Below are 23,760 nucleotides of genomic sequence, written 5' to 3'. Positions count from 1 at the left end.
ATGGAAATTTTTAATGAGGAGCAAGCAAGGAAATGCACACACGCACACACATGCACACACACACACGCACACACACGCGTGCACGCGCACTGATGCCTGTGTGCATCACATGATAGGTGCTGAGTAAATGGAAGTGAGTACCAGCATTCCATGATTGTCAAATTGAAATCCCCTCTTCAAAGAACTAAAGAACTCATCTACCCAAGACAGATTCTGCTCTCTTTTACATCCTCTTTTTGTTTTACACTGATTAACTTTTCTAAATTGACATTCACTTGGAGTCCCTTTTAACTGAGGTTAGCCCCATGGGACTGGTAACTTCTTTTCATAAACTCCTTGGAAGCAACTGGGGCAGAGCCTGGTGGGAGCACTGGGATGGCAGCGATGATTGAAGAGAGGTTCCCTTGGCCTAGGCAAATCCCACTTGGGACCTGGGCACATGTGGTTCTGTTTAACACTATGCTCAGCGACTCATGGTACGAGTTTGTGACCATCAGGCTTTTACTGCTGATATGTGAGGTCACCACAGTAGGGGTGTTTGTCAACCAAATTAAACTTCCTCTTAATGACCTAAAATAATTGATTCGGAAGGCCTTTAAATGGACCAGGGCAATGTGTAAGCAAAGCTGAAATCCGGCATTTTCTGCACGAAGTATTGCATGTTGTTTGTATTTTACTTTTGTTGAGAAAAATGTGGATGGACTGTGGGCTTTTGGAGCAGCTCTGTGTTTGTCTCTGCATAGCTAGAGCAAGTCACTGAGGTAGTGCTGTGTGCCTTCAGATCTCCATCAGCTAAATGTGAACACCTACCTAAAGAGAAACCATTAACCCTCATGCACATGAACAGGCTCTCAGTCAATGGCAGATAGTATTAATAAATATTTCTAATAGTTTGTACAAAATAGCCCAACTGTGATGTAATAACAATGACTTTCCCCATCTCTTGCTAACCACTTTCTCTATAAACCACAGAGAAAAATGTGAACAAAACTGTAGTCAATAAACCTCTTTTTCCATGTTTGGGTCTCAGCTGAGTTCAAAATGAATTTAAAGTTGAACAGTAAGATTTTTGCTGTGTAGGCTACAAAGGTGACTATATAAACTAAGCATAGACCTTGACAGGTAAAGCTTGGGGCCCCTACCTTGTGTTTGCTTAGAAACATAGGTGTTGACTTGAGGCTTTCTTAAGTGTGATCAGTGATGTCATTAAGTCTTGTTAGACGTCACCAGCATCACACACGTTTATGTGTCCTGCCTCAAATGCTTCATTTCTTAGAACCAGTACCCGACAGAAGCTAAAAGGGGCAGGTTAGGGTGTCTGGACTCCTGGATACTTCCTAAGCCATACCCAGTGCCTGTTAAACCTGGGTGCCCAGCAGCCATGGTCTGGAAAGGGCCCTCTTCAAGCAGTTGACTGCAGATATTTTGTACTGACCAAATGGGTTAAATTATGAAGCTTGATAAGTACATATGCGCATTACCCATCCCTAGCTTTAGGAGATGAAAAAAAGAGAGGGAGAGAGAGAAAGAAAAAGATAGCTATGATTTTTGGAAGCCATCCCAATTTTTAAAAATAAGAGAATTTGGACATTTTGGCATATGGGGTTTTTTAAATGAAATTTCATGGAACTGAAAACAGTCAATTTTAGGTTTCCAAAAATTGTTTTGATTTTCGTTGGTATAAATTTGCTGCACATGGTTTTGGGGAAGTTCTAAGAGATACATTTAGGACTTATGGATTGATTTTTTTTTCCTTTTATCTTATTATTTTAGATTTGTGATTGAGTTTTAAAAGGTGTTTTGTTTTCTTTTTTCTAACTCAAAGTATAAATGGGAGCAGAGCAGAGTCCCATTTCTAGGGTTTCTGATAATGACATCATTACCCATTGCTGGGCCATGACTATGGGACATCATCACTGAGCCTCATTTCAGCACTGAGCCTCATTTCAGCACTGTCTAGACCCCTGCCTACCCACTCCTTATCCCCCACCTCAGAGCCAGATTCTCCAGGCCTAGACTGTTCCATTAGCAGCAGCTGCTGGTGATCAGCACATGAGAGTCACCTGTGTAGGGTCAGGCTTATTGCACATCAAGGATCAGCAGGGCTGGAAGAGAGGGAAGATGCCCAGGAGGGGGCTCCAGGCCACCTGCCGTGAGAGGATCAAAGGGTTGAAAGGTCAGAGGGCGCAGCTCCTTTAACCATATCTGTCTGTGCAATAGCTGTTTCAGATTGTAAATCTTGGCAATTTCATTAAGTCCTCCTGGCTGCTACTGGGGTATTGAAATAATAAAATTTTATATCTGCTGCCTTTCCTGCCTCTGGCAGCCAGGCTGATACATTCTGTATAAGATGGGGTGTCTTATGAGAACCTTTCCTGGAATGATCAGAGCAGTTGTAATGAAGCCTCAAATTGGGAAGTTGGGGTTCTAAGGACCTCATCCTTGAAAGGTGGTTGTTTTAAAGGAAAAAATAGCACCCACAAAAACCATGCTGTAGAGTGGATTTACAGAGTAGCTCTCCTCTGTGAAACAGATTCCCCAAAACCTTCCCTCTTGCCACATGCTTCTTCAAACACAGGGGAGGTGATACTGGCCCAGTCAATGCAGCTGTTTTCTACACAACCTGTTCTCATGGGGCTGGGTCCTCTCTGGGCAGCCCTCAGCATCTAGCTGAGTCCTACTTCCCATTTGGCAGATCTTCCTGGTGTTTTTCAAGCCATGTCTCCTGAACATGATTTCCCAGCTATTTTTCCTAGATCTTCAAGGTGCTATGGACCTTTAGGGCTTAGAGCCTCCTGCGAGCAGTGGCCACCCTTTACTGCCCACATACTTAAAACCCTCTGTAGTTTGTTTGCAAAGTTAAGAGATTTCACAGTGAAGGTGCCATTTCTGAAATTTCAAGTGTTCCTTTTCACAAGAGATCAGTTCCCTCTGATTAAGTCCGTAATTCTCACTAAGCCATGTTTATGGGGGCAATAAACAATGTTTCAGCGTGCTTGTTAAATTGGATCTCCAACCTCTCCACTCTTTAAAAATTGACATTTCAAATAAAAGGCAGGTGGAGATGGGAATTGGGGTTGTTGTGCTTAGTGATGAATGAATGCTGGCCAGTGGCAGTTGTGTGGGAGGAGTGAGACCCCACTTTTCTTTTTTTTTTTTTTTTTTTTTTTTTTTTTTTTTTTTTTTGTGAGCTGAGGACCAACCCCAGGGCCTTGCACTTGCTAGGCAAGTGCTCTACCACTGAGCTAAATCCCCAACCCCGAGACCCCACTTTTATGATAAGGTGGCCCCAAACCATTTGGGGACAAGGGGAGTCAACATCCTCTTACACTCCCAGAGAAACTCCTCAATCCAAGTACAGCAAACATCGCAAACTCACTGTCTAATTTTCCTAACTAGCCTGTGTTTTGGTATTAGTAGCCCTATCTTCCAGGTGATAAAGTTGAGGCACAGCGAAGTTAAGTAGCATATTGAGTCATACTGACAAGACAAGCATTCAAGCCAAGGTATTATATGAAATTGTTTAACATGCAAAGGTGGAAACTACCATACTGCCCTGACTATAATGTCCTCTTATCCATCTTAGCAACCTGTCTGTTGTGGTCACAAGACAAATGCATGGTTACTGTCCTCAGTAAGTGCTGTTCCACATAGGAGCAGGAGAAGGGCTCCAGGCTTGGGGTGGGTGAGTTCCTAGCTCAGTTCATGCCTCTGTTACTACTCTGAGCCCTTAAAGCAAGTCACTTGTCTTTTTTGGGCTTCCATTGTTTTCTCTAAAATGAGACTATGATGCCTACTCCACAAGGCTGCTTGGAGGACATTTACAAATAGAGTGTGCTCTAAAACTCCATGGAACTTTCCAAGTGACAGCATTACTGTAGTGTATGGGGAAGGGTGAGTTAAAACCATAATTTTAAGGGAGAGTGAAGCCATGAGAAGCATTCCCGAGCAGGTTTTTATCAAATGCTACCAGTCCCTTGTCCATTGTACTTGACTCAGGTTTGGAGACTGCTGGTTGTGATGGAAGCAGGAGGCAGCAGGAAGAGTTCATATTGGATCTAGAAGCTGGAAGGAGTCAGTGTGTCTCACCATGTGCACTTTCTGGCCTCGCATTTGCACTTTCCACCAGAGAGAGGGAATAGAGAATACAGAATTCTCATCCTCTTCTACACACGCATGCACAAGGACACTGAGTCCAGTGGTAGCAGAGTCAGGGATGGGAAGGGCTTACTCTCTACTCCAACTGGATAGTCTGCTTTGGGGTGGGCTTGTAAATTGTAGCTTCAGGAGAAACACTGGAAGGAACCCAGCTGGGAGAGGGAGGCCTATCTACATTGACCAGGCTCTCTCTGCTGGCTGTTTCAGGAGAGAACTCAGCACCCAGAGATAATTCCTCCAGTCTTAGAGATAAGGATTATAGCTCCCAGCCCACAGAGAGGGGAACTGATGCAGTGTGACTCACCTGAAGCTACCTAAATACTAAGTAAAAAGCCAGGATGCCAACCTTGGGACCGTCTGACGCACAAGCAGACCCCAGGTACGAGTAGAGACTCTGCTAGGGCAAGGCCTCCACTTCCATGTCCTTTCTTGGGTTTCCACAGGATGCATCATAGGAGGTGGCAGTTCCTTGAGTTCAGTGTCATGGTGTAATCATCCCTGCATCCTGACAGCCCAACTGCTCTCATGAATAGCTGACCATGTGGCCACTCAGAAGAAGTGCAGTTGAAGAACATGCCCTGTGCTGACCTCGTGTGAGGATCTCTAGCCCTGTTAATGAGCATCAGTGCTTATTACCTCGCGGGTAGATTTGGCTTGACCTGGGAGCATTTGCCCCACTTCCCTCCCCTGCCAAGCTTCTGTTTCTGTTTAAAGCATCCTGGAAAATTCCAGTGGGTTCTTAGGGTCTCTGAACTATAGGCTTAGATTTTAATTTCGTGGGGCAGGAAGGAGCACATCAGCGTCTCCTGACTCCAAGGCAAAGCCACTGCGTTTATCAACTGCTTGGCAGCTCATGACCTCTGGGGCCCAAGAAAGGGAAGGAAAGTGTCACTTTTCGTCTTTATGTACCCAGGATTTCAGGAGAGAATAAAGAGTTTTGAATCCTGCTTGCCCCTTTTCCCATCTTTTCCTCTTTCTCTTTGGTTTCTTTCTTTCCTCCTAGGAGGCCAGCGGCTCCCCAAGCTGTTCTTTGTTGTGTGCTCATATGTATGCGCATGCATTTGGGCATATTTATATATGCCTTCTAGTACAAAGAACACTGCAACCCACACCCATGTCCTTTCTCTTGACATATACCAGTTCTAACAACATGGACATATTGCTTCGTCTCTTGAGCCTCAGTTTTCTCATCCATCAGATGGGTATGATAACCCACAGAATCTTAATGGAATCTGAGCCAGGCATCAAAGTGTTCAAGGGCTATAGACCCAACAGAGGATTACTGTATTTGTCATTGGAAACAGTACATCAGAGCAAGTAGTGTGGTGGAGGAGTACAGGGGTGTTGCTGGGTTCCCTATAATGCTAATCAACTGAGTTCAGGGTTGAACCCTGTGACTTTACAGACTTTGCTCAGTGTCCCTCTTTCTAGTATGCAGGGGGGTGTCATGAGACCAGAAGGGTTGGGTCACCTAAGGATACAACTAGTAGCTATCATTGTGTTACTCTCGACATCCTAAGAGGTGGATATGGAGCATTTAACAGCTCTTGACTCTTGCAGGCCCCTGCAGATCCTCTGTAATCCTAGGCATAAGGTTAGCCGAAGTGACTGTATGAAGCCCAGCAGTAGTCATTTAGTATAAAGTTTTGATCAATAAACTACTGGGATGCCTCTTTGGGTTTAATTTTAATTATATTCTCTACCTTTTGGGGGGAAAGCTGCTGAGAAATACTTGGGAAGATATCTTAGCCTGAGTCAGGAGCCAGGTCAGTCAAAGCCTCTCCCAGAGGGAGGAACTGAAACAGGGCTTTATTTGAACCAAAGCATAGTATTCATGGGCATGGGGATGCAGGGTCCTCTCAAAACAAGTGTCAGGAACTGGCACTGGCTCAGGGGGTAAAAGCACTTGCTGCACAAGCCTGACAGCCTAAGTTCAATCCCTGAAATCCACAGTGAAAGCACAGAGCCATGGCACCTTGGTACACATGCTTGTCGACATTCACACATGCACTAATAATAATAATAATAATACATAATAACAATACATAAAATAAGATATGAAAACACAAATGTCAGCAGTCATACTCTGAGCTCAATTGTGCTACCACCGGTAGATGCAGAATGGATGGTGCTTAGTAACTTCAGGTCATAACTGGCCATATTATTGTATCAGTTTTTCATAACAAGAATAGCTAAATATCTAGTGCTAATTATATGCCAAGCACCATCCTAAATATAATACATATAATACATATTAATTCATTAATTTCTAAAACAAGCTGGTGAGGTCCTGTTACCACTTCTACAAACATTTTGTTGTCTTAAAAAGTGTACTGTCCTAAATGCATCGGGAGCTGAGATCTCTAATGGCCACCACCCACATCGAGAGATGGCATTACCACCACAGAAGTCCTTCCTTCCTGTGCCCGCTCTACCCCAGTTTCCTCCAGCCTACAGTTAATCACTGTCCTCGGTGTCTCCACCATTCGGATAGTTAAACCGACACAGGGGCTGAGTGACTTGCCCACAGCATCATGGAAGCGGATCTGAGTCCCAGACTCAGATAATGTGGCCTCTGAGCCTGAGCCTGAGCCTGAGCCTGAGCGAGAGTGAGGAAAAGAACAGAAGGTTGATAGTAGTCTAAATTTTAGTAGTGCAAAATTATGATCATAGAGTCTTACTCGTCTCTGCGTTTCTCTGGAAATCAGTTTGATTCTGTCTTCTCAGAACTCTATTCCTTTTATTAGCATAACTGTCAGATCACAAGGAGAGAAGCTTTCCAATAGTACCTCATGTATCAACCTCTTAGTACAATCAGGTATTGTGCTAAACTTTTTTGGAGGATGGAAAGGAGTTGAGACAGGGTCTCCCTGTAACCCCAGCTGGCCTAGAACTCATTATGTTGACAAGGCTGGTCAGGACCTTCAGAGATCCACTTGCCTCTGCTTCCCCAGGCCTGGGATTAAAAGTCATGCATCACCATGCCCAGCATTGTGCTAGATTGTTCACACATAGTTTAGTATCTTAACAGCACAGCTGGGTGAAGTTTTGCTTACACACACACACACACACACACACACACACACACACACTTTGTAGATAAGAAAACAGGCTCAAAAAAGCTTATCAGAAGTCAGTGTGTGAGACAACTCAAGCAAGGCTTGGATGAGGTAGTCTCGTTCCAGAACCCACTGTCTTCATCCTGAGTTAATGCCTATCTTCCCTGTCCACTGTGAAGTCATCCTGCTAATTAATCATGGTAATTTTGTATGGGTCTCGTCATTGCCATCATCATTGCTATTCCCATCACTCTTCCTGGACCAGACTCCAGTTTGCTTACAGTGGACTTGCATGGTCCATATGGGTTCACAGTGACATCTGCCATGAGGCTGGCCTCCTAGTAGAGTGGAGCCAATCATAGCCCTTCCACGCTCCCCAGCCAAGGAACATGTGCCTAAGTTAGACTAGATCTATGCTGGGCACTTTGCAGGCAAGTGAGGCATGGCTCTGTCCCAAAGGTGGTCCTGGTATACATCCACAACAACAACAACAAAAGATTCACCTCAGTGACCCCCCCACCAACACCTCCAGTCCTCAGTGGCACAGTGTGCAGGAAGAGGCTGAGGTGGAGGTAGGCCTGCCCCTCAACATGCAGTCAGTTGTCTTCACAGCTGCCAGCACCACATGCTCCCAGCACCCACATCCCTGCCAGTGCCAATGCTTCTTCTTCATTGTATGATCTGACTGTGAGTCCTGCCTTTTATCACTAGCTGCCTTCCTGGATATCCCCTTCCTGGATAGCAGCCACCCTCTGTGGAGGGGGCAGGGCTGATATGGTTTGAATGAGTATAGTAGATGTTATTTTTGTGCATCCCACTTTAGAGAGCAAAGCTGTATGAAATCCTGGCTACAGGGGACATCAGTGGTAGAGTGACTCTCATAGAGACCCCTTCTTATGTAGGGAAGCATTTCAAAAGTCCAAGGGCATTCAGAGTTTATGCTTATTATAACAGGGCACATGACACAAAAGAAAGTTTTCAAAGATCTTAGGCTGACATGAAGGGCACAGGGAGCCAAACATTGGTAGAATAACCCTGGGAAAAGCTCCCTCGTCCTGAGGACTCATTCACCATCATACATGCACTGCTGCCTTTCCAGGTCTCTAGTGAGTTTATTCTGTCTTGTGGACATAGTTCCAGTGTGTTTTTCAGCTTCATTGCAATGCAGTTCATGTACAACAAACCATCCATTTAACATGGATGATTCAACAAATTTTGACAGTTTTAGTTACCCATGAAACCACCACCATCATGAAGATGTAGAATATACTTATTACCCTCGAAAGATCATTAGTGTTTATTTAACAAACACTTACTTGCACCTCCTGTGTGTCAAGTGCTTTAAATACCTTAAAAAGCTAGCCCATTTAAGGCTCATAGCAAGCTTGTAAGATAGGTTCTGTTATCTGAACCTAAGGAGGAAGGAAACTGAGGCACTGAAAGATTGACTTGCCCAAGTTGGTATGGCTGCTCAAAGTGGTTGGGTAGAACTCAGACTAGCTTTGGAGTTTGTGCTTCTCACTTCTGAGTTTTGCTGCCTCTATATTCATTCATTCATTCATTCATTCATTCATTCAAAGCCTAGAGATAAGACAAGAAATCAGATACCTGTGTAAGTAAGTTTAGTTCAACACATTGCTCCAATTATGTGAAGGGAGGGTTGTGGGAAGCATGCTGTGCAGCAGGCCTTCAGAGTGGCCTGGGCTCAGAGCCACCAAGTTCTGAAAACCATGCTAAAACTGCTTTCCACATGTTAGCATCTCTAAACATCACAGGATGAGGCTGGTACAGCCTTGTCCCTAGTTCCTAGCTGGGAGCCTAGAGGATTTGTAACATCCAGCATAGTGTTTAAGGCTTCCCACTTGGTCTGGTAAGCTAAAGGTGACTCATATAGTGCCCTATTAGCTTCCCCTGAACATCTCACATTCTTAACATTGTTCCCTTCCCTGGCCCCAAAGGTAGGGTCAAGCTAAGACTGACAGCACACAGGGAAAGACTTCTTAATGAACAATATTGATGGGGACGATGCCATTTTTATGTTTCTGTGTAAGAAATGCCATTTGGAAAGCCAGTGTGTATGTCAGTGTTGTTTTCTTTTTTCTTCTTCCCGTTCTGAGGAGAAGCCTATGGAGTCTGGTGGGGGAAGGGTTTGCAGCTGGCAGGAGCTTTGGCATATGCTGTAACTAAAAAGAGAGGGAATGTGTTGGTGGGACAAGCTACCGGAGAGCTGTCTCGGTGTGCTGCGGTACTCGTAAGTGTTTTAATTGGGTAGGATTTTTGGAGGACTATTTTGACATCTGCTCGTGTCTTTGCTGATTTTTCTTCACTTAGAGTAGGAAACACAAGCTGTGGATAAAATGACTTTAAAATAATTGGAAGTAAAGATATCTCTCACAAAGTCGAATTTGAGAGGGACACTTTTTAAGAAGTAGAAACTAAATTCCACTTCTAGGAACCCATCCCAAAGCAAAAAGCTTTACGCCTTCAGATTCCATGACCACATCATATGTATTCACTTCTTAAGCACTGGAAATACCATTCAGCCAAAGGGCCTTGATGTATCAAAACACTCTGGAACATTAGTAACCAGCATAACTTTTAATGAAGTAGAGCTTTGCTTATGTTGTGATCAATGAGGAAATCAAGAGAGGGAACATGAAGAAGGATTTAGAGCTGTGGTTTTAAAAGTAGGGAGGGAGAAATGTAAAGGGAGTGCCCCTAAATTGTGGCTCCAAACAGCAATCTTTGAGCTCTCCTGTCTTTCTATTTTTTGTACAGTAGGCATATGTAATTTTATGCTGCAAAGGGCAAGTGTAATTTTTCACAAGAGAAAATAGGTCCCGTGAGTGTCAGTTACAACTACCTGCCCCTGTCATTCTTCACAAAAGAAAGCAGACCCTGAGAGTGTCAGTTACCGCTACCCACCCTGCATTGGTACTCAGTATGAATCCTGAGCACATGGATCTGGGGATCTCTTCAGATTCCACCTCACAGCCGGGTCTGCCACTGTGCAGTTTGCTTGCCTCACTGAGCCTCCCTCTTTGCAGTGAAGATGCTGGGCTCTTCTCCATACCCATGCTTCTCCACCATCCTTCTCCACCAGCATCTCTGCCCTACAGCCTCTATTGGAGTGTTTTCTTGCCTTCTTGTTTCCTTGAGACTTTTGGGGGGGGGAGCACCCTCTGGCCAAACCACCAGTGTTCTTTCCTTGGGAACTCTGAGCTTCAGGAAGCCCCTTGAGCCCATGCCAGCCCCTTTAGAAGAGGCCTTGCCACCGGCAGGGCAGCATTATCCCAGGAGAGGAAACTGTGCCGACCTAGCTCCTGCCTGGAGCCCAGTGCTGGGGACATTTTGGTTACTGAAGGGACCCTGGCCTGCTAAATCAGGAAAAGGGGCCAGGGTTTTTCCTCTTCTTCAGCCTGCTGCCATTGTTGAAAAAGTAAACACTCCACACAGCTTAACCAGCAAGTCCTCCAGCCAGGAGTGGAAGGAAATCAAAAGCCTGTTCCAGCTCAGCTCTGAGAGACCACAAGGGCTAGTCTGTGCTGCTCAGGCCACTCTGGGAACATAGAAACAAGGCTCGATTCTGGTCCACACTCAACACCCACTTGCAGGGCCTTTCAGCCCTGAGACTGCTCTCCAGTGGCCGTTGCCTCCTGCCCTTTCTGTTTCAGGCTATTGGGAGGCTCAGCTGAGGCAAAGCAAGAGGTGCTAGTGTGCAGGGGCCCTCAGCTTGGTACTTGAAGCCTGGCACCCTCTCTGCCACTCTGATTCCGCCTCCTGTGACTGTCCTCAGCCTTTGAAATGAGAGCCAAGCTGTTGCCACCAACAGGCTGCTGCCATTGCAGCTCCTGACAGCATATAGTAAAAAGTAACAGCCATAGCCACTGTGTATGGAGAGCTACTGTATGCCCAGCATTGTGCATACAGAACCTCCAATCTTCATAGCAGCCCAAAGAGATTTGGAGGTGGTAAGCCACCTATTCCAGTTTCACAGATGAGGAAGCCACCTTGAGCAAGCTTTGTCACTTCCTAGAGCTTCCATTTCTCATCCCTGAAAATGGGGTGTTGACATCACATCTCCAGCTCTCTCTGTCACACCAGTGGGGCAGATGGCTGTGAGCTCTGAAGTGTGTGTGACTATTGTGGACGATATGGTGGTTGGCGCCCTTCTTGTAACTTCCTTGTAGTACCCTTGAAGAAATACCTTGGGGTTAAGCAGGGTAGCTAAGGGGTCCTGGCGGTCCACTGTGAGCCCGAGTATTCTCTGCACTTGAAGGTTTGTAAGACACAGTGCTGTGCGGCACTTGGTGGCTTTATTATTAACTCCTCATTTGATGGTAGCTGTTCACCCTGAAAATAAAGCTGCAGTTAATAGGAGCGTTGGGGTTTGGAGGGGAAAAGAAACTTAGTAAATAGTCTTGTCAGTCCTCTGGTTCTCCACCCATGGGAAGTGCTTAGTAGATGATTCATCAGTTTGTGGAGTGGCACCGGTACTCTGGAGAAGTCAGTAGCAGGAGTTAGCGGCTCTGGTCATGGCAAGGAAGAATTCTAGGATTCTGTTCTCTGGTTCTATCCTGCTGCTGGGAAGAACCTGGAAATTTTTAGGTGCCATGCCTCTTACTCCCTAGCTGCATGACCTAGGGTTTGTTACCTAGCCTCTGTGAAATGGACTTTACTCCTAGGACGTGGGGGTGACCATGCAAATTGGAGAATTTTTGTGAGAGTTAAATCAGCAACAAAGGTGAGCCATATAGTATTGGGCTGTCTCAGGGTAAGCCTTTACCCAGTGGCACTTTCTTTCCCATTCTTCTTCCCTGGAGAAGGCCAAGGGAAGCAGCTTGTGTTCTTGGTGGCATTCCAGTGACTTCCTTTTCTGGATTTTTTTTTTTTCTTTGTAGAAGGTCAGAAACATGGCCCTGGATGATGTTGTGATCCTGAACGTGGACACCAACACCCTGGAAACCCCCTTTGATGACCTCCAGAGCCTCCCAAATGATGTGGTGGGTAATGAGTTTGTGAGTTCTGACACCTGAGTGCTCATGCCATGGAAGTGAGCATGACTAGGGCTAGCAGGCGAGACAGCTGTGGCACAGTGGGGCCTGGTGTGTAGTAGAACAATGCCTCCGTTCAATAATGCCACCAAGGAAACATCCATATGATGTAGGCTTTCTGAAGATGGCAAATTGCAAGGTGCCTTTGAAATGAAATGAGGTGGCCACAGGGAAGCAAGGAGCTTGAGTTAATTTCTTTCCCTCTCTGGGCCTCTACTTTGTAAAAGAAATACTAGCAAAGCTCCTAGGATTGTTGTAGAAGACATAGAAATGTTTATCCAGTGCTTGGCATCATGCTTCCATATTGTCAGGGTTCAGTAAATGGTACCTGTATTCCCTAAAAAAATTAAGTTACAGTTAACAGTTACAGGTAAGTAAGGGGACCACTCATACTCTCCAGGTCCTGACAGTCTGAGCCTGGACCCTCTGTGTATTGCAGGCCACAGCAGGGGTTTCCAGCTTGGCCTCACTTTCCTCACTGCATTCAGGATTCCTGAGTTAGGGATGGGATGGTCCCTGAGGTACTTGATGTATGCATGAGAAGTCATCAATTTGATTCTGCAGTGCTCCCTGAGATACAGATTCTCACAAGGGGAAATCCTGTCCTGCTCATCTTTATGTCCCTGAATTTGGCACAGGACCTGGTACTTTTAGTGTATCAGTATGTCCACAATTGACTTTACAATATCTTTTTGCCACAGCTTCTGAAAGAGTCCATCTCTTAAGCATTTTGCCAGTCCACAGCCTCTAAATGCAACATACTCCAGGCTTTTAATTCTCTTGTAGCAGCTAGGGCTGTAGCTCAGGTGGTACAGTGCTTGCCTAATCTGAGCAAAGCTCTGGGTCCCACTCCAGCGTCACATAAACTAGAAGTGATGGCACATGTCTATAATCTCTGCACTTAGCAAGTGGAAGCAGGAGAATTAAAAGTTCAAGATCATTCTCAACTACATAGTGAGTTTAAGGCTGGTCTGGTTCATATAAAACCCTACTTTAAAAAAAAACAAAAACTTAATTGATTAATATTTTTTCTTTTTAGATTTGTAATTAAAATGAGAGGAAAAAAACATCTGAGAAGCCCAGTTTGAGGGATAAATAGTTTAAATTTGGGGATGAGAATACTAGACAGGAGGGACCTGCTCAGCAAAAGAGCACCAGAAATCTGACCTGACCAACCTGTTGTTGACTAATCTACCCTTGTATAGGCTTAAGACTCCAAATGAAATCTGCAAGAGGAGAGATCACACAATCTGGCAATCATTTAGGGTCTGAGCAGCCAGAGCAGGTCATTGTGGTGATTGCCAAGGACTACCACTCGCACCCTAAGGAGGCTAGGCCTTGGTATTCTGGTCTTTAGACTCTCCACTAAATGTTATTTTGTCTCTGCCCTAGAAAAGTGCAAAATCAAGCTTTGGGAAGCATAAGAGGTACAAGTAATGTGCAATTTTTTTCTTCTGAGTGTTAGTTACTGGGGAAGAACTCATCACACTGGGCATAATTTTTTAAATAAGTGAGTGCATGCTTATGTGTATAAACTTTATTAAGTTTTTAAACAAGCCTATTTCTAAAGTCTTGAAAGGATTGATTTGATGTCCCAGAAATTTAGCTTCCAAAAATATAGGGGGGAAAATTTAATCTCCTGTCAAAATAAACTTTAACCCTATTTAAAAGGGGAAAGCAAAAACCCAGCACTCAACAAGGTGCCATCAATATCAGCATTATTTATTTATTTTTTGTTATTAAGACAGGATCTTGCTTCATAGGTTAGGCAGTTCTTGAATTCATGACCCTTTTGCTTCAGCTTCCTGATTGCTGGGATTGCAGGTATTCACTAGCAAGTGTGCTGTTTTAAAAGTACAAGACACATTGAGAATTGGGAACGTACTCTATAACAAGAGGAAAATTAGTCAGTATAAACAAAGGTGAGAATAGAAACATCAGATATTTAAGATGATTATAGATAGGCCCATGGTTTGAAGAGGCCCTGCTGGGAGACATGGAAGATATGCAAGGAAACATCTAGAAGGAGAAAGCACAGTGCTTGGAATGAGAAAAAAATCTAGATTAGAGATGAATTGCTGCAAAATAAAAGGTATTTGAGCTTGAGAGCATAGTCGCAAAAACCAGTACGAAGCCGGGGCAGGGGGATAGAATCAAATTAACCCATGCCCACTGACATACATGCAGTTAGAGTCCCAGAAGATGAAAACAACGGGGGAAAACAGAAATTTAAAGAGATTGTAGTCAGTTTTTAAAACTTTTTAATGAAAGTGATAAAATAAGACCTCTGAGACGCTCAGTGAACCAAATGCAAGCACGCTGTACTGAACAAAACCAATGTTGTGATAATTGCTTAAAACCAGTAACAAAGGGAAAAAGTAAGAGAGGGGCTGGAGAGATGGATCAGTGGTTAAGAACACTGGCTGTTCTTGCAGAGGACTGGGCTTTGGTTCCAGCACCCACATGGCAGCTAACCATCGTCACTCCAGCTCCAGGAGATCCAACACCCTCTTCTGACTCTGCAGGTATAGCACAACATAGGTGCACTTGCATAAATGCAGGCAATGTACTCATACACATAAAATAAAAAGACTTTTTTTTTTTAAGTAAGAGAAAGGAATGATTACAGCAGACTTTTGGTCAGAAATTATGTAAGCCAGAACACAATGGAATATTTTGAAAGTTATGAAAGATAAGTTTTCAACCTAAGTAATCTATCTCCATTAATATTGTGCTCCAAAGATGAAAGCAAACTTTTAAATATTTTTTTCAGATTAAAAAAAAAAAGAATAGCAGGCTGGAGAGGTGGCTCAGTGGTTAAGAGCACTGGCTGCTCTTTCAGAGGACCCCTGGGTTCAAATTCCAGCACCCACATAGTAGCTAACAGCCAGCTGTAACTCCATTTCCAGGGGAGTTCTCTGTGGGCACTGCACAACACAGGTGCACATACATAGATGCAGGCAGTGCATTCATACACATAAAAGACAAAAGAAAAAAAATGAGAGAGGAAGGTCTAGAGAGTTGACTCAGTGGTTAAGAGCACTGGCTGCTCTTGCAGAGGACACGGGTTGGATTCCCAGCTCCCATATAGGGGGTTAGCAACTGTCCACAGCTCCAGTTCTAGGGGCTCTGATGCCCTCTTCAGACTTCCACAGGCACTGCACAACAGGGGTGTTCTTACACACATGCAGGCAATACACTCATACACATAAAATAAAAATAATAGAGAAATAATTATCAGCAGATCTGAGCTACAAGAAATATCAAAGGAAATCCTTCAGGTGGAAATAATAATGTAAGGAAACTACATGATAAAGGAGTGAAGACAGCCAGAAACAGTAAATATGTAGCTAAATATAAGAAACTTAGTTTCTCATTGTTAATTTCTATAAAAAAATAACCAAGTCTTCAAGCACTAATAATAACAATGTATTGTTATGTTATTATGTATATTGAGGCAAATATATGACAACAAAATATGGTAAAGGACAGCAGAGTTGGAGAATGGAACCATGCTGTTTATTAGTATTTCACATTATAAATTTTTGTAATATTATTGGAAGATAGACTGTGTCAAGTTAAAGATGAGTATTGTTAACCTCAGAGAAAACTACTGAAAGTAAAAAGATAGGGTTATAACTGGCCAGCCCATACTGAATACTCGAAATATTTTCCAGGAACCACACACACAGAACAAATAGACATATTAGCAAGATGATGAATTTACCTACTGCATTATTATATTAAACATGTGTTTCAGTAGTTATTTTCTCATCACCGTGAAAAAATACCTGACAGAAGCAACTTAATGGAAAGATTTTAGTTCATGGTTTCAGAAAGTTACAGTTTATCATAGCCAAGAAGTCAAAACAAAGTAACTGGGTCCCTGGTGTCCCTTGTCCTGAGGCCAAATGCTCAAAACATGAGCCTGTGAGTGATATTCCAGATTCAAACCATATCATACATCCAAATGCTCCAATTTAAGAAGTTAATAATGCAAAATGTGCAATTGGGTGCTCTCTATAAAAATTCCACTGTGTCGGGGCTGGAAAAATGACTCAGCAGTTAAGAACACTGACTGTTCTTACAGAAGACCCAGGTTCAAATCCTAGCACCCACGAGGCAGCTAACAACTGTCCATAATCCAGTTCCAGGGTACCCAACAGCCTCTTCTGTCCTCCGTGGGCATTGCATGACACAGGTGTACTTACCTACATGCAGGCATAACACTCATACACATAAAATAAAAATAATAAATAATAGACATACACAGGTGCCAAGGATCTGAGTATAAACGATTATGACTAGTAATAATCAGATACATACAGATTAAAGATGCATGTGCCAACATCTCAGTGTTAGTAGCAAAATCATTGAGTCTTTCTGTAAGAAACAGTATATTTTATAATGAAATGGAGATCTCTTTTGAGGGTTAAAAACTCATTCAATTTACAGAGCTTATACTGAGTTCAATATTGTATAAATGTATTGATTCAACAGCGAACCTAGAAATTTTATAGCCACTTTTGAAGGAGCTGTGTCTTTGCTCTGGAAACTGTTACTGAGCATGTTAAAGCTGTAAATGATATGCTTCTTCTAAAAAAAAAGAAAGATAATATTTTTAAAATGTAGGAAACAGCATATCTTGAAATGGAGATCTTCTTTAAAGGGTAAAAACTCATTCAATTTTATATCTTACAGGGTTTATACTGAGTTCAATATTGTATAAATGTATTGATTCAACAGCGAACCTAGAAATTTTATAGCCACTTTTGAAGGAGCTGTGTCTTTGCTCTGGAAACTGTTACTGAGCATGTTAAAGCTGTAATGAAATACTTCTTCTAATCATGTGGTTATTATTTTTTTAAAAATTAAAGAAAAATAATTCTTCAAAGCATAAAAAAATAATAAATAAAAAACAATGGTAAAAAGAAATGAGTCTTCAATATAGAGAAAGTCAAATCATACCTGTAAATGCTCTTCCTTCCAGAAGCATGTTCATGCTGGGACACGTGTTAAAGTTTTGCTTCTACTTACTTTTTTTTTTTTTTTTTTGTCTTTTTGAGACAGGGTCTCCTTGTAGCCCCAGCTGTCCTGGAACTCACTATGTAGACCAGGCTGGCCTCAAACTCACAGAGCTCTGCCTGCCTCTGCCTCCCAAGTGCTGGCATCAAAAGCATGTGCTACCACGCCCAGCCGATCTTTGCTTCAAAATCAGCATTTTCAAGGAAGGCAATGGAATTTGTGTGATATAAAAGCAGAGAAGGGGGCATGTGGAAGAATGACGTGTAAATAAGCATGCCATTATGCTGTATGCAAACTTAGAAATTAATTTAAACGTAGAGCTTGCAAAGGAAGCAATAGTACCTTTATAGGAAAGACAGCCAGACAGCTCAGTTGAACATCATCGTGGGTGGTCTGTGGCTGCCATGTAACCTGATGTGATGCGATAGAAAGGATTCTTCATCTCTGCATTATTCTTTATAAAAATGTTTTCCAATTATGCAGAAGATACCTGACCAGTATGTGTCAAGGCCATAAAAAAAATGATGAAAGCTGAGGAACAAGTCTCCAGTTACTGAGCAGAGGAGACAGGAAGCCTGACAATAAAGTGCAGAGTAGAGTCCTGGTCGGATCCTGAGACAAGAAAGGGATGGCGGTGGAAAACCTCACACTGTGCTGTTACGTTTTGCTGATAGCAACACATCAACATTGGAGTTTTCATTTCTATAGAATTTTAATGACAATATAAGATATAGCAGGGAAACAAACTGAGTGAGACGTGGGTATTATTTGTGCTGTCTTGTAACTTTCTGTAGCCTAAAAAATTCCAAAATAAAAGCTTATTTTTTTTAAAAAAAGGAAAATGAAAATAAAACTATATGAATATTATGCTATAATTTTGACAATTTAGATGAATAAATTCCTTCAAGTGCTTAAATTCTGAAAGTGACTCAAGAAGAAAAAAATTTAATACCATTGTTTAAAAATAAGTTGAATAAGGGACTGGAGAGATGACTCAGCAGTTAAGAGCACTGACTGCTCTTGCAGAGGACCCAGGTTCGATTCCCAGCACCCACATGGTGGCTATGAACCATCTTTAACTCCAGTTCCAGGGGAACCTGAAGCCCTCTTCTGACCTCTGTGGCATTGCACGACATGGGTGCACTCACATACATGCAGGCAATAATACACTCATACACATAAAATAAAAATTATAAAATATTTTTTTAAGTTGAATTTTTAATTAAAACTTCCCCACATGGGGCAGCAAGATGACTCAGCTGGTAAAGGCACTTACTGTCAAAGCTAATGACTTGAGTTTGATCCCCTGGAGCTCTATGTGGTAGAAGGAGAGAAGTGACTCCTGTAGGCTGTCCTCTGACCTTCACATAACCGCTGCCATGTGTGAGTGCACACACAAATAAATAAATGTAAATTTTCAAATTCTTTTAAAACTTTCCTAAAAAGAGAAGTATAGATCCAGGTAGTCTATTAGGCTGGTTTTATCATTCGTTTAAGAATAACTGTAATTCACTGGGCATGGTGGCGCATGCCTTTAATCCCAGCACCCGGGAGGCAGAAGCAGGTGGATCTCTATGAGTTCAGGCCAGCCTGGTCTACATAGTTCCAGGACAGCTGAGGCTACGGGGAGACCCTGTCTCAAAAACACCAAAAAAAAAAAAGAGAATATAATCCTATATAAACTTTTTCAGAGTACTGAAGTAAAAGGAAAACCCTCTTTTGTTTTATGCAATCAGTATTACCCTGAGACAAAACCGAAGAATTTATGAGAAAATGAAACTACAGACTAACATGCCTCATAAATACACATAAGAAGAATGTTAAAATAATTAGCAAATTGAATTCAATGAAATAAAAAGATGATAATGTGGACTAGAGAGATGGCTCAGTGTCTAAGAACACTGACTGTTCTTGCAGAATACTGGGGTTCGAATCCCAGCACCCAGATGGCAGCCAACAACTGTCCATAACTGCAGTTCCAGGGGATCCAACAGTCTCATCTGTCCTCCACGGATATTGCACGACACAGGTGCACTTACCTACATGCAGGCAATACACACACACACACACACATAAAATAAAATTTAAAAATAAAAAAATTTTTAAAAGATGATAATGCACCATGATCAAATGAATGCAGATTGGCTAAGTATTTGAAAATCAGACTTAAAGAGTAAACTAGACCAAGATAACTGCAAATGTATGTATTTTAGAAAAAATTCAATACCTGTTCATCTAAATGTTCTTAATGAACAGGAACTCTTCATTGTAAGAGAAACATCTAGAAGGGCCTGCAGCTCATGTCATGCTTGATAGAGAAGCCACTCACTTTCCCCCAGAGTATAGAACCCAGAGAAGAACCTGCTTCTCCTATTCAGCTTTCTAGGACAAGAAAGAAAGGAAAGAATAAAATCTCTCAATAATGGAAGTAAATAGGGGCTGGGGAGACAACTCAGACAATAAAGTGCCTGTTGCAGTAGCATAAGGACCTGAGTTTGAACCCCAGCACCATGTAAAAAGTTAGATGCAGTCGCACACATCTGTAATCCCAGCGCTGGATTGGGGAGACAGGAAATCCCTGAATCAATGAGCTCCAGAGTCAGTGAGCAAGCCTGTCTCAAAATTTTCAAAAAAGAGGCTGGAGAAATGGCTCAGCAGTTAAGAGCACTGACTGCTCTTGCAGAGGACCTGGCTTCAATTCCCAGCACCCACATGACAGCTAACAAATATCTATAACTCCAGTTCCAGGGGATCCAAGGCCCTCTTCTGACTTCCTTGGGCATTGCATAATACTGGTCTTTTTGAGACAGGGTCCCCCTGTAGCCCCAGCTGTCCTGGAACTCACTATGTAGACCAGGCTGGCCTTGGACTCACAGAGATCCACCTGCCTCTGCCTCCCGAGTGCTGGGATTAAAGGCGTGCACCACCATGCCCAGCAAATAAAATATTTTTAAAAAAATTTTTAAAAATTGAAAAAGAAAAAATTGGGCATGGTGGCCCACACCTGTAATCCTAGCACTCAGGAAGCAGAAAGGCAAAACTCTGAGTTCAAAGCCAGCCTGGTCTACACAGCAAATTCCAGGCCATCCAGAGCTACAGGGTAAGACCTTGGCTCAAAACAAAAAACAAAAACAAACCCTGAAACACAATTGAGGAAGACCAGACATTGGCCTCTGTTCTGCACGCACACATAGGGGCACACCACACAAATACACAGAGGGAAAGAAAGAAGCAAGTGGAATTGTCTTTACTGAGACATGTTCATATATATGGAAAATCCTAAGGAGTCTCACAAGTCACTTCAGCAGGGGCACAGGAAAAGGTCACTGTAAAAATTCAAATATATTCCTGTATACTTGAAATGAGCAATTGAAAACAAGATTTTTAAAGTGTCACTTAAAATAGCATACAAAACACAAAATATACTTAGAAATAAATTTAACAAAAACTGTGTAAGATTTGTGTGTAGCAAGATGTAAAACATTTGAGGGAAAAAAACAAAAGACCTAAATAAATGAAGAGATATTCCATGTTTTGGATTGGAAGACTAAATATTTTTTTACTCAATATTTTTAAGATGTTAATTTGCCTAAATTGACCTATAGATTCAATATAATCCCAACCCAAATTCCAGATGGCTTTTTTAAAAGCTTGATAAGCTAGTTCTAAGATATATATATATATATGAATATGCGAAATAACTAGAATAGCCAAAACAATGTTGAAAAAGAAAGCTAAAGTTATAAAACTTGCATTACCTGCCTGTGAGACTTACAACAAAGTTACAGTGACCAAGACAGTACAGATAAACATTCAGGCCAGTAGACAGAAATGAGGAATTCAAAAGTAGACCTTCACATAAGTAGTCAGTTGGTTTTTGTTATCTACAGTAAATGAGCTAAAACAACTGGATGTCATTATGGAAAAGTGGAACGTTAACTCTTACCTCATGCAAATACAAGCTCAAAATGTAGTAAGCACCTGAACAAAGAAGTAGAAACCATAAAACAACTAGAAGAAAATATGAACCTTCATGAGTGTGAGGTCAGCAAAGATTTCTTAGCTAAGACATAGAAAGCATGCATCATCAAAGAAAAAGTCATGAGGTGGACCTCAAAATAGTAAATACCTCCTTCAAAAACTGCCACTTGACAAAATGAAGAGCCAGCCACGGATACAGAAAGTGTTCTCAAGAGTTATATCCTTAAAGAAAAAGCTTTGGGGGAAGTGAAATGGTTCAGTGGGTAAAAGGCAGTTGCCGCCTGAGTTTGATCTCCAGGATACACATGGTCCTGAGACCTGTGGTGGAAGGAGAAAATTGACTCCTGCAAGTTGTCTCTGACTTCCGCACATGTATCATCGTGGCACACGCACACACACACACCCCATCACATACACTAAATAAATAAATGTAATTAATTTAAAGAAAACGTCTTTGTCTAAAAGAAACACTAAAACTCAATAATGTGAGAACTAAATAAAGTGGACAAAAGACTTAAGGAGATCCAAATATAGACATTTAGCCAGAAAGCACATGAAGGACACTCAACATTAGGTGGAGGGCTCAGGAACCACAATGAAATACTGCTGTTACCCCTTGGTATGCTAGACTGAAAACCGAGACATTCTTATAACCTTTATGCATATGTTTACTATGTGACCAGTCACACTCCTAGGTATTTACTGAAGAAAAATGAACACTTACCTACATACAAACAAATGTATGTGTGTGTTTTCAGCACCTTTGCTTTTAATTGCCCTTACCTGAAAAACAAAACAAAACAAAATCCTTCATCAGACAAGCATATAAACTAATAGTGGTACATCCACAAAATTAGAAGCTAATGATTTACCCAACAAAGTAGATGTGTCACGAGTCTTTTCTGATGAGTGAAGGAATCCTCTTCTAAGGTTTTCTGATGCAGATAAAACTAGAGACAGACATCAGATGTGTGATTCTAGGACTTTAGGTGGCACCAAGGAAATGTGAGGGCTGATGGAGTTGTTCTGTATCTTTATTGTAGTGGTAGACACGTGGTTATTTGCATCTTTTTTTATTTTATTATGTTTTTATTTTATGTGCATGCATGTATTGCCTGCATGTAGGTAAGTGTACCCTTGTCATGCAGTGCTCTCGGAGGTCAGAAGAGGCTGTTGGATCCCCTGGAGACACGTGGTTATTTGCATCTTTAAAAATGTGTAGAACTAGGGGCTGGGGAGATGGCTTGGCAGTTAAGAGCACTGGCTGCTTTTGCAGAGGACCGGAGTTTGGTTTCCAACACCCACATGGCAGCTCACAACGGTCTGTAATTCCAGTTCCAGGGGATCTCATGCCCTCTTCTGACCTCCAAGGGCATTATGGAATGACACAGGTATACTTACATATATGTAGGCAATACACTCATACACATAAAATAATATAAAATATTTTTTTAATATGTAGAACTAGAAGTTGGGAAAGTAGCTCAGTCAGTAAAGTGCTTGCTGCTCAAACATAAGGACCTGAGTTCAAACCCTAGAACCCACTTTAAAAGGCATGGTGGAACATACTTGGAATCCCAGCCATGGGGAGATCAAGACAGGAGGGTCCCTAGGGCTCTTTGTCTAGCCATCTTAGCCTAATGGGCATGCCCCAGTCACAATGACAGACATGATTTCAAAAAAGAAAAAGGTGGACTGCTGAGGAATAACACTGTAGGCTGACCACTGGTCTCTGCATACATTTTTTAAGATTATTTAATAACCACATACTTAGAGCATTTCATTACAACAGCATTGACATATTCAATAACAATTTCCAGAGCTAAGATGCATCTCTTTCAAAATTGGCTGTAAATTTTTAGGTTAAACCCTGTAAGACATAAAATTGAATGAGGTTTTAACCTTTAAAAAGGATCTTCGTTTTATTTTAAAATATACTGTTTCATACAGAAAAACTCATTTTTAATACTACTAACGCTTAGGTATTTGCACATGCATCTCTAATTGCTATGTATCTGATTATTACTAGTCACAGTTGGTTACTTTCTGAGCTCCTTGGCACCTGACCATGGATATAAAGTCATCAGGTAGATTTCAGTACTAGTGTTTTTCACATCTACTAATTATTAAGGAGGAAATTTTTATGCTTTGAAGAATTATTTTTAAAAATTTTTTTAAATTTAATAACTACGATGATTAGAAGAAGCATTTCATTATAGCTTTAACATATTCAGTAACACACTCCAGAGCAAGGGTACATCTCTTTCAACAGTGACTGTAAATTTTTAGGTTCACAGTTGAATTAATACACTTGTACATTTTTTAATTCAGTATAAAACCTGTAACACATAAAATTGAATGAGTTTTTACCTTTTAAAGAAGATCTCCGTTTCATTTTAATATACGCTTTTTTTTACATTTTTTTAAAAAAATTGGCTCTACATTTCTAGGCTTACAGATGAATTGTAACGCTTATACAATCT

The 23,760-nt window shown here is 41.9% G+C and overlaps 1 protein-coding gene across 15 annotated transcripts in view; it reads left to right on the top strand.

The window, feature by feature from the left end:
• The window catches only part of Dennd1a (DENN domain containing 1A), a 534,503-nt gene that overhangs the window by 342,795 nt on the left and 167,948 nt on the right, over positions 1-23,760 (top strand). For all 15 annotated transcript variants that reach the window (XM_029559484.1, XM_008824487.2, XM_008824462.3 and 12 more), the window contains one exon: positions 12,119-12,220. In XM_029559484.1, coding sequence (XP_029415344.1) covers positions 12,119-12,220 — 102 coding nt within the window. The remainder of the gene's footprint in view (positions 1-12,118; positions 12,221-23,760) is intronic.

The sequence above is a fragment of the Nannospalax galili genome, unplaced genomic scaffold (genome assembly GCF_000622305.1).
Source record: "Nannospalax galili isolate Female #2095 unplaced genomic scaffold, S.galili_v1.0 scaffold290, whole genome shotgun sequence".
Lineage (NCBI taxonomy): Eukaryota > Metazoa > Chordata > Mammalia > Rodentia > Spalacidae > Nannospalax > Nannospalax galili.
This window is presented reverse-complemented; position numbering and strand designations above follow the sequence as displayed.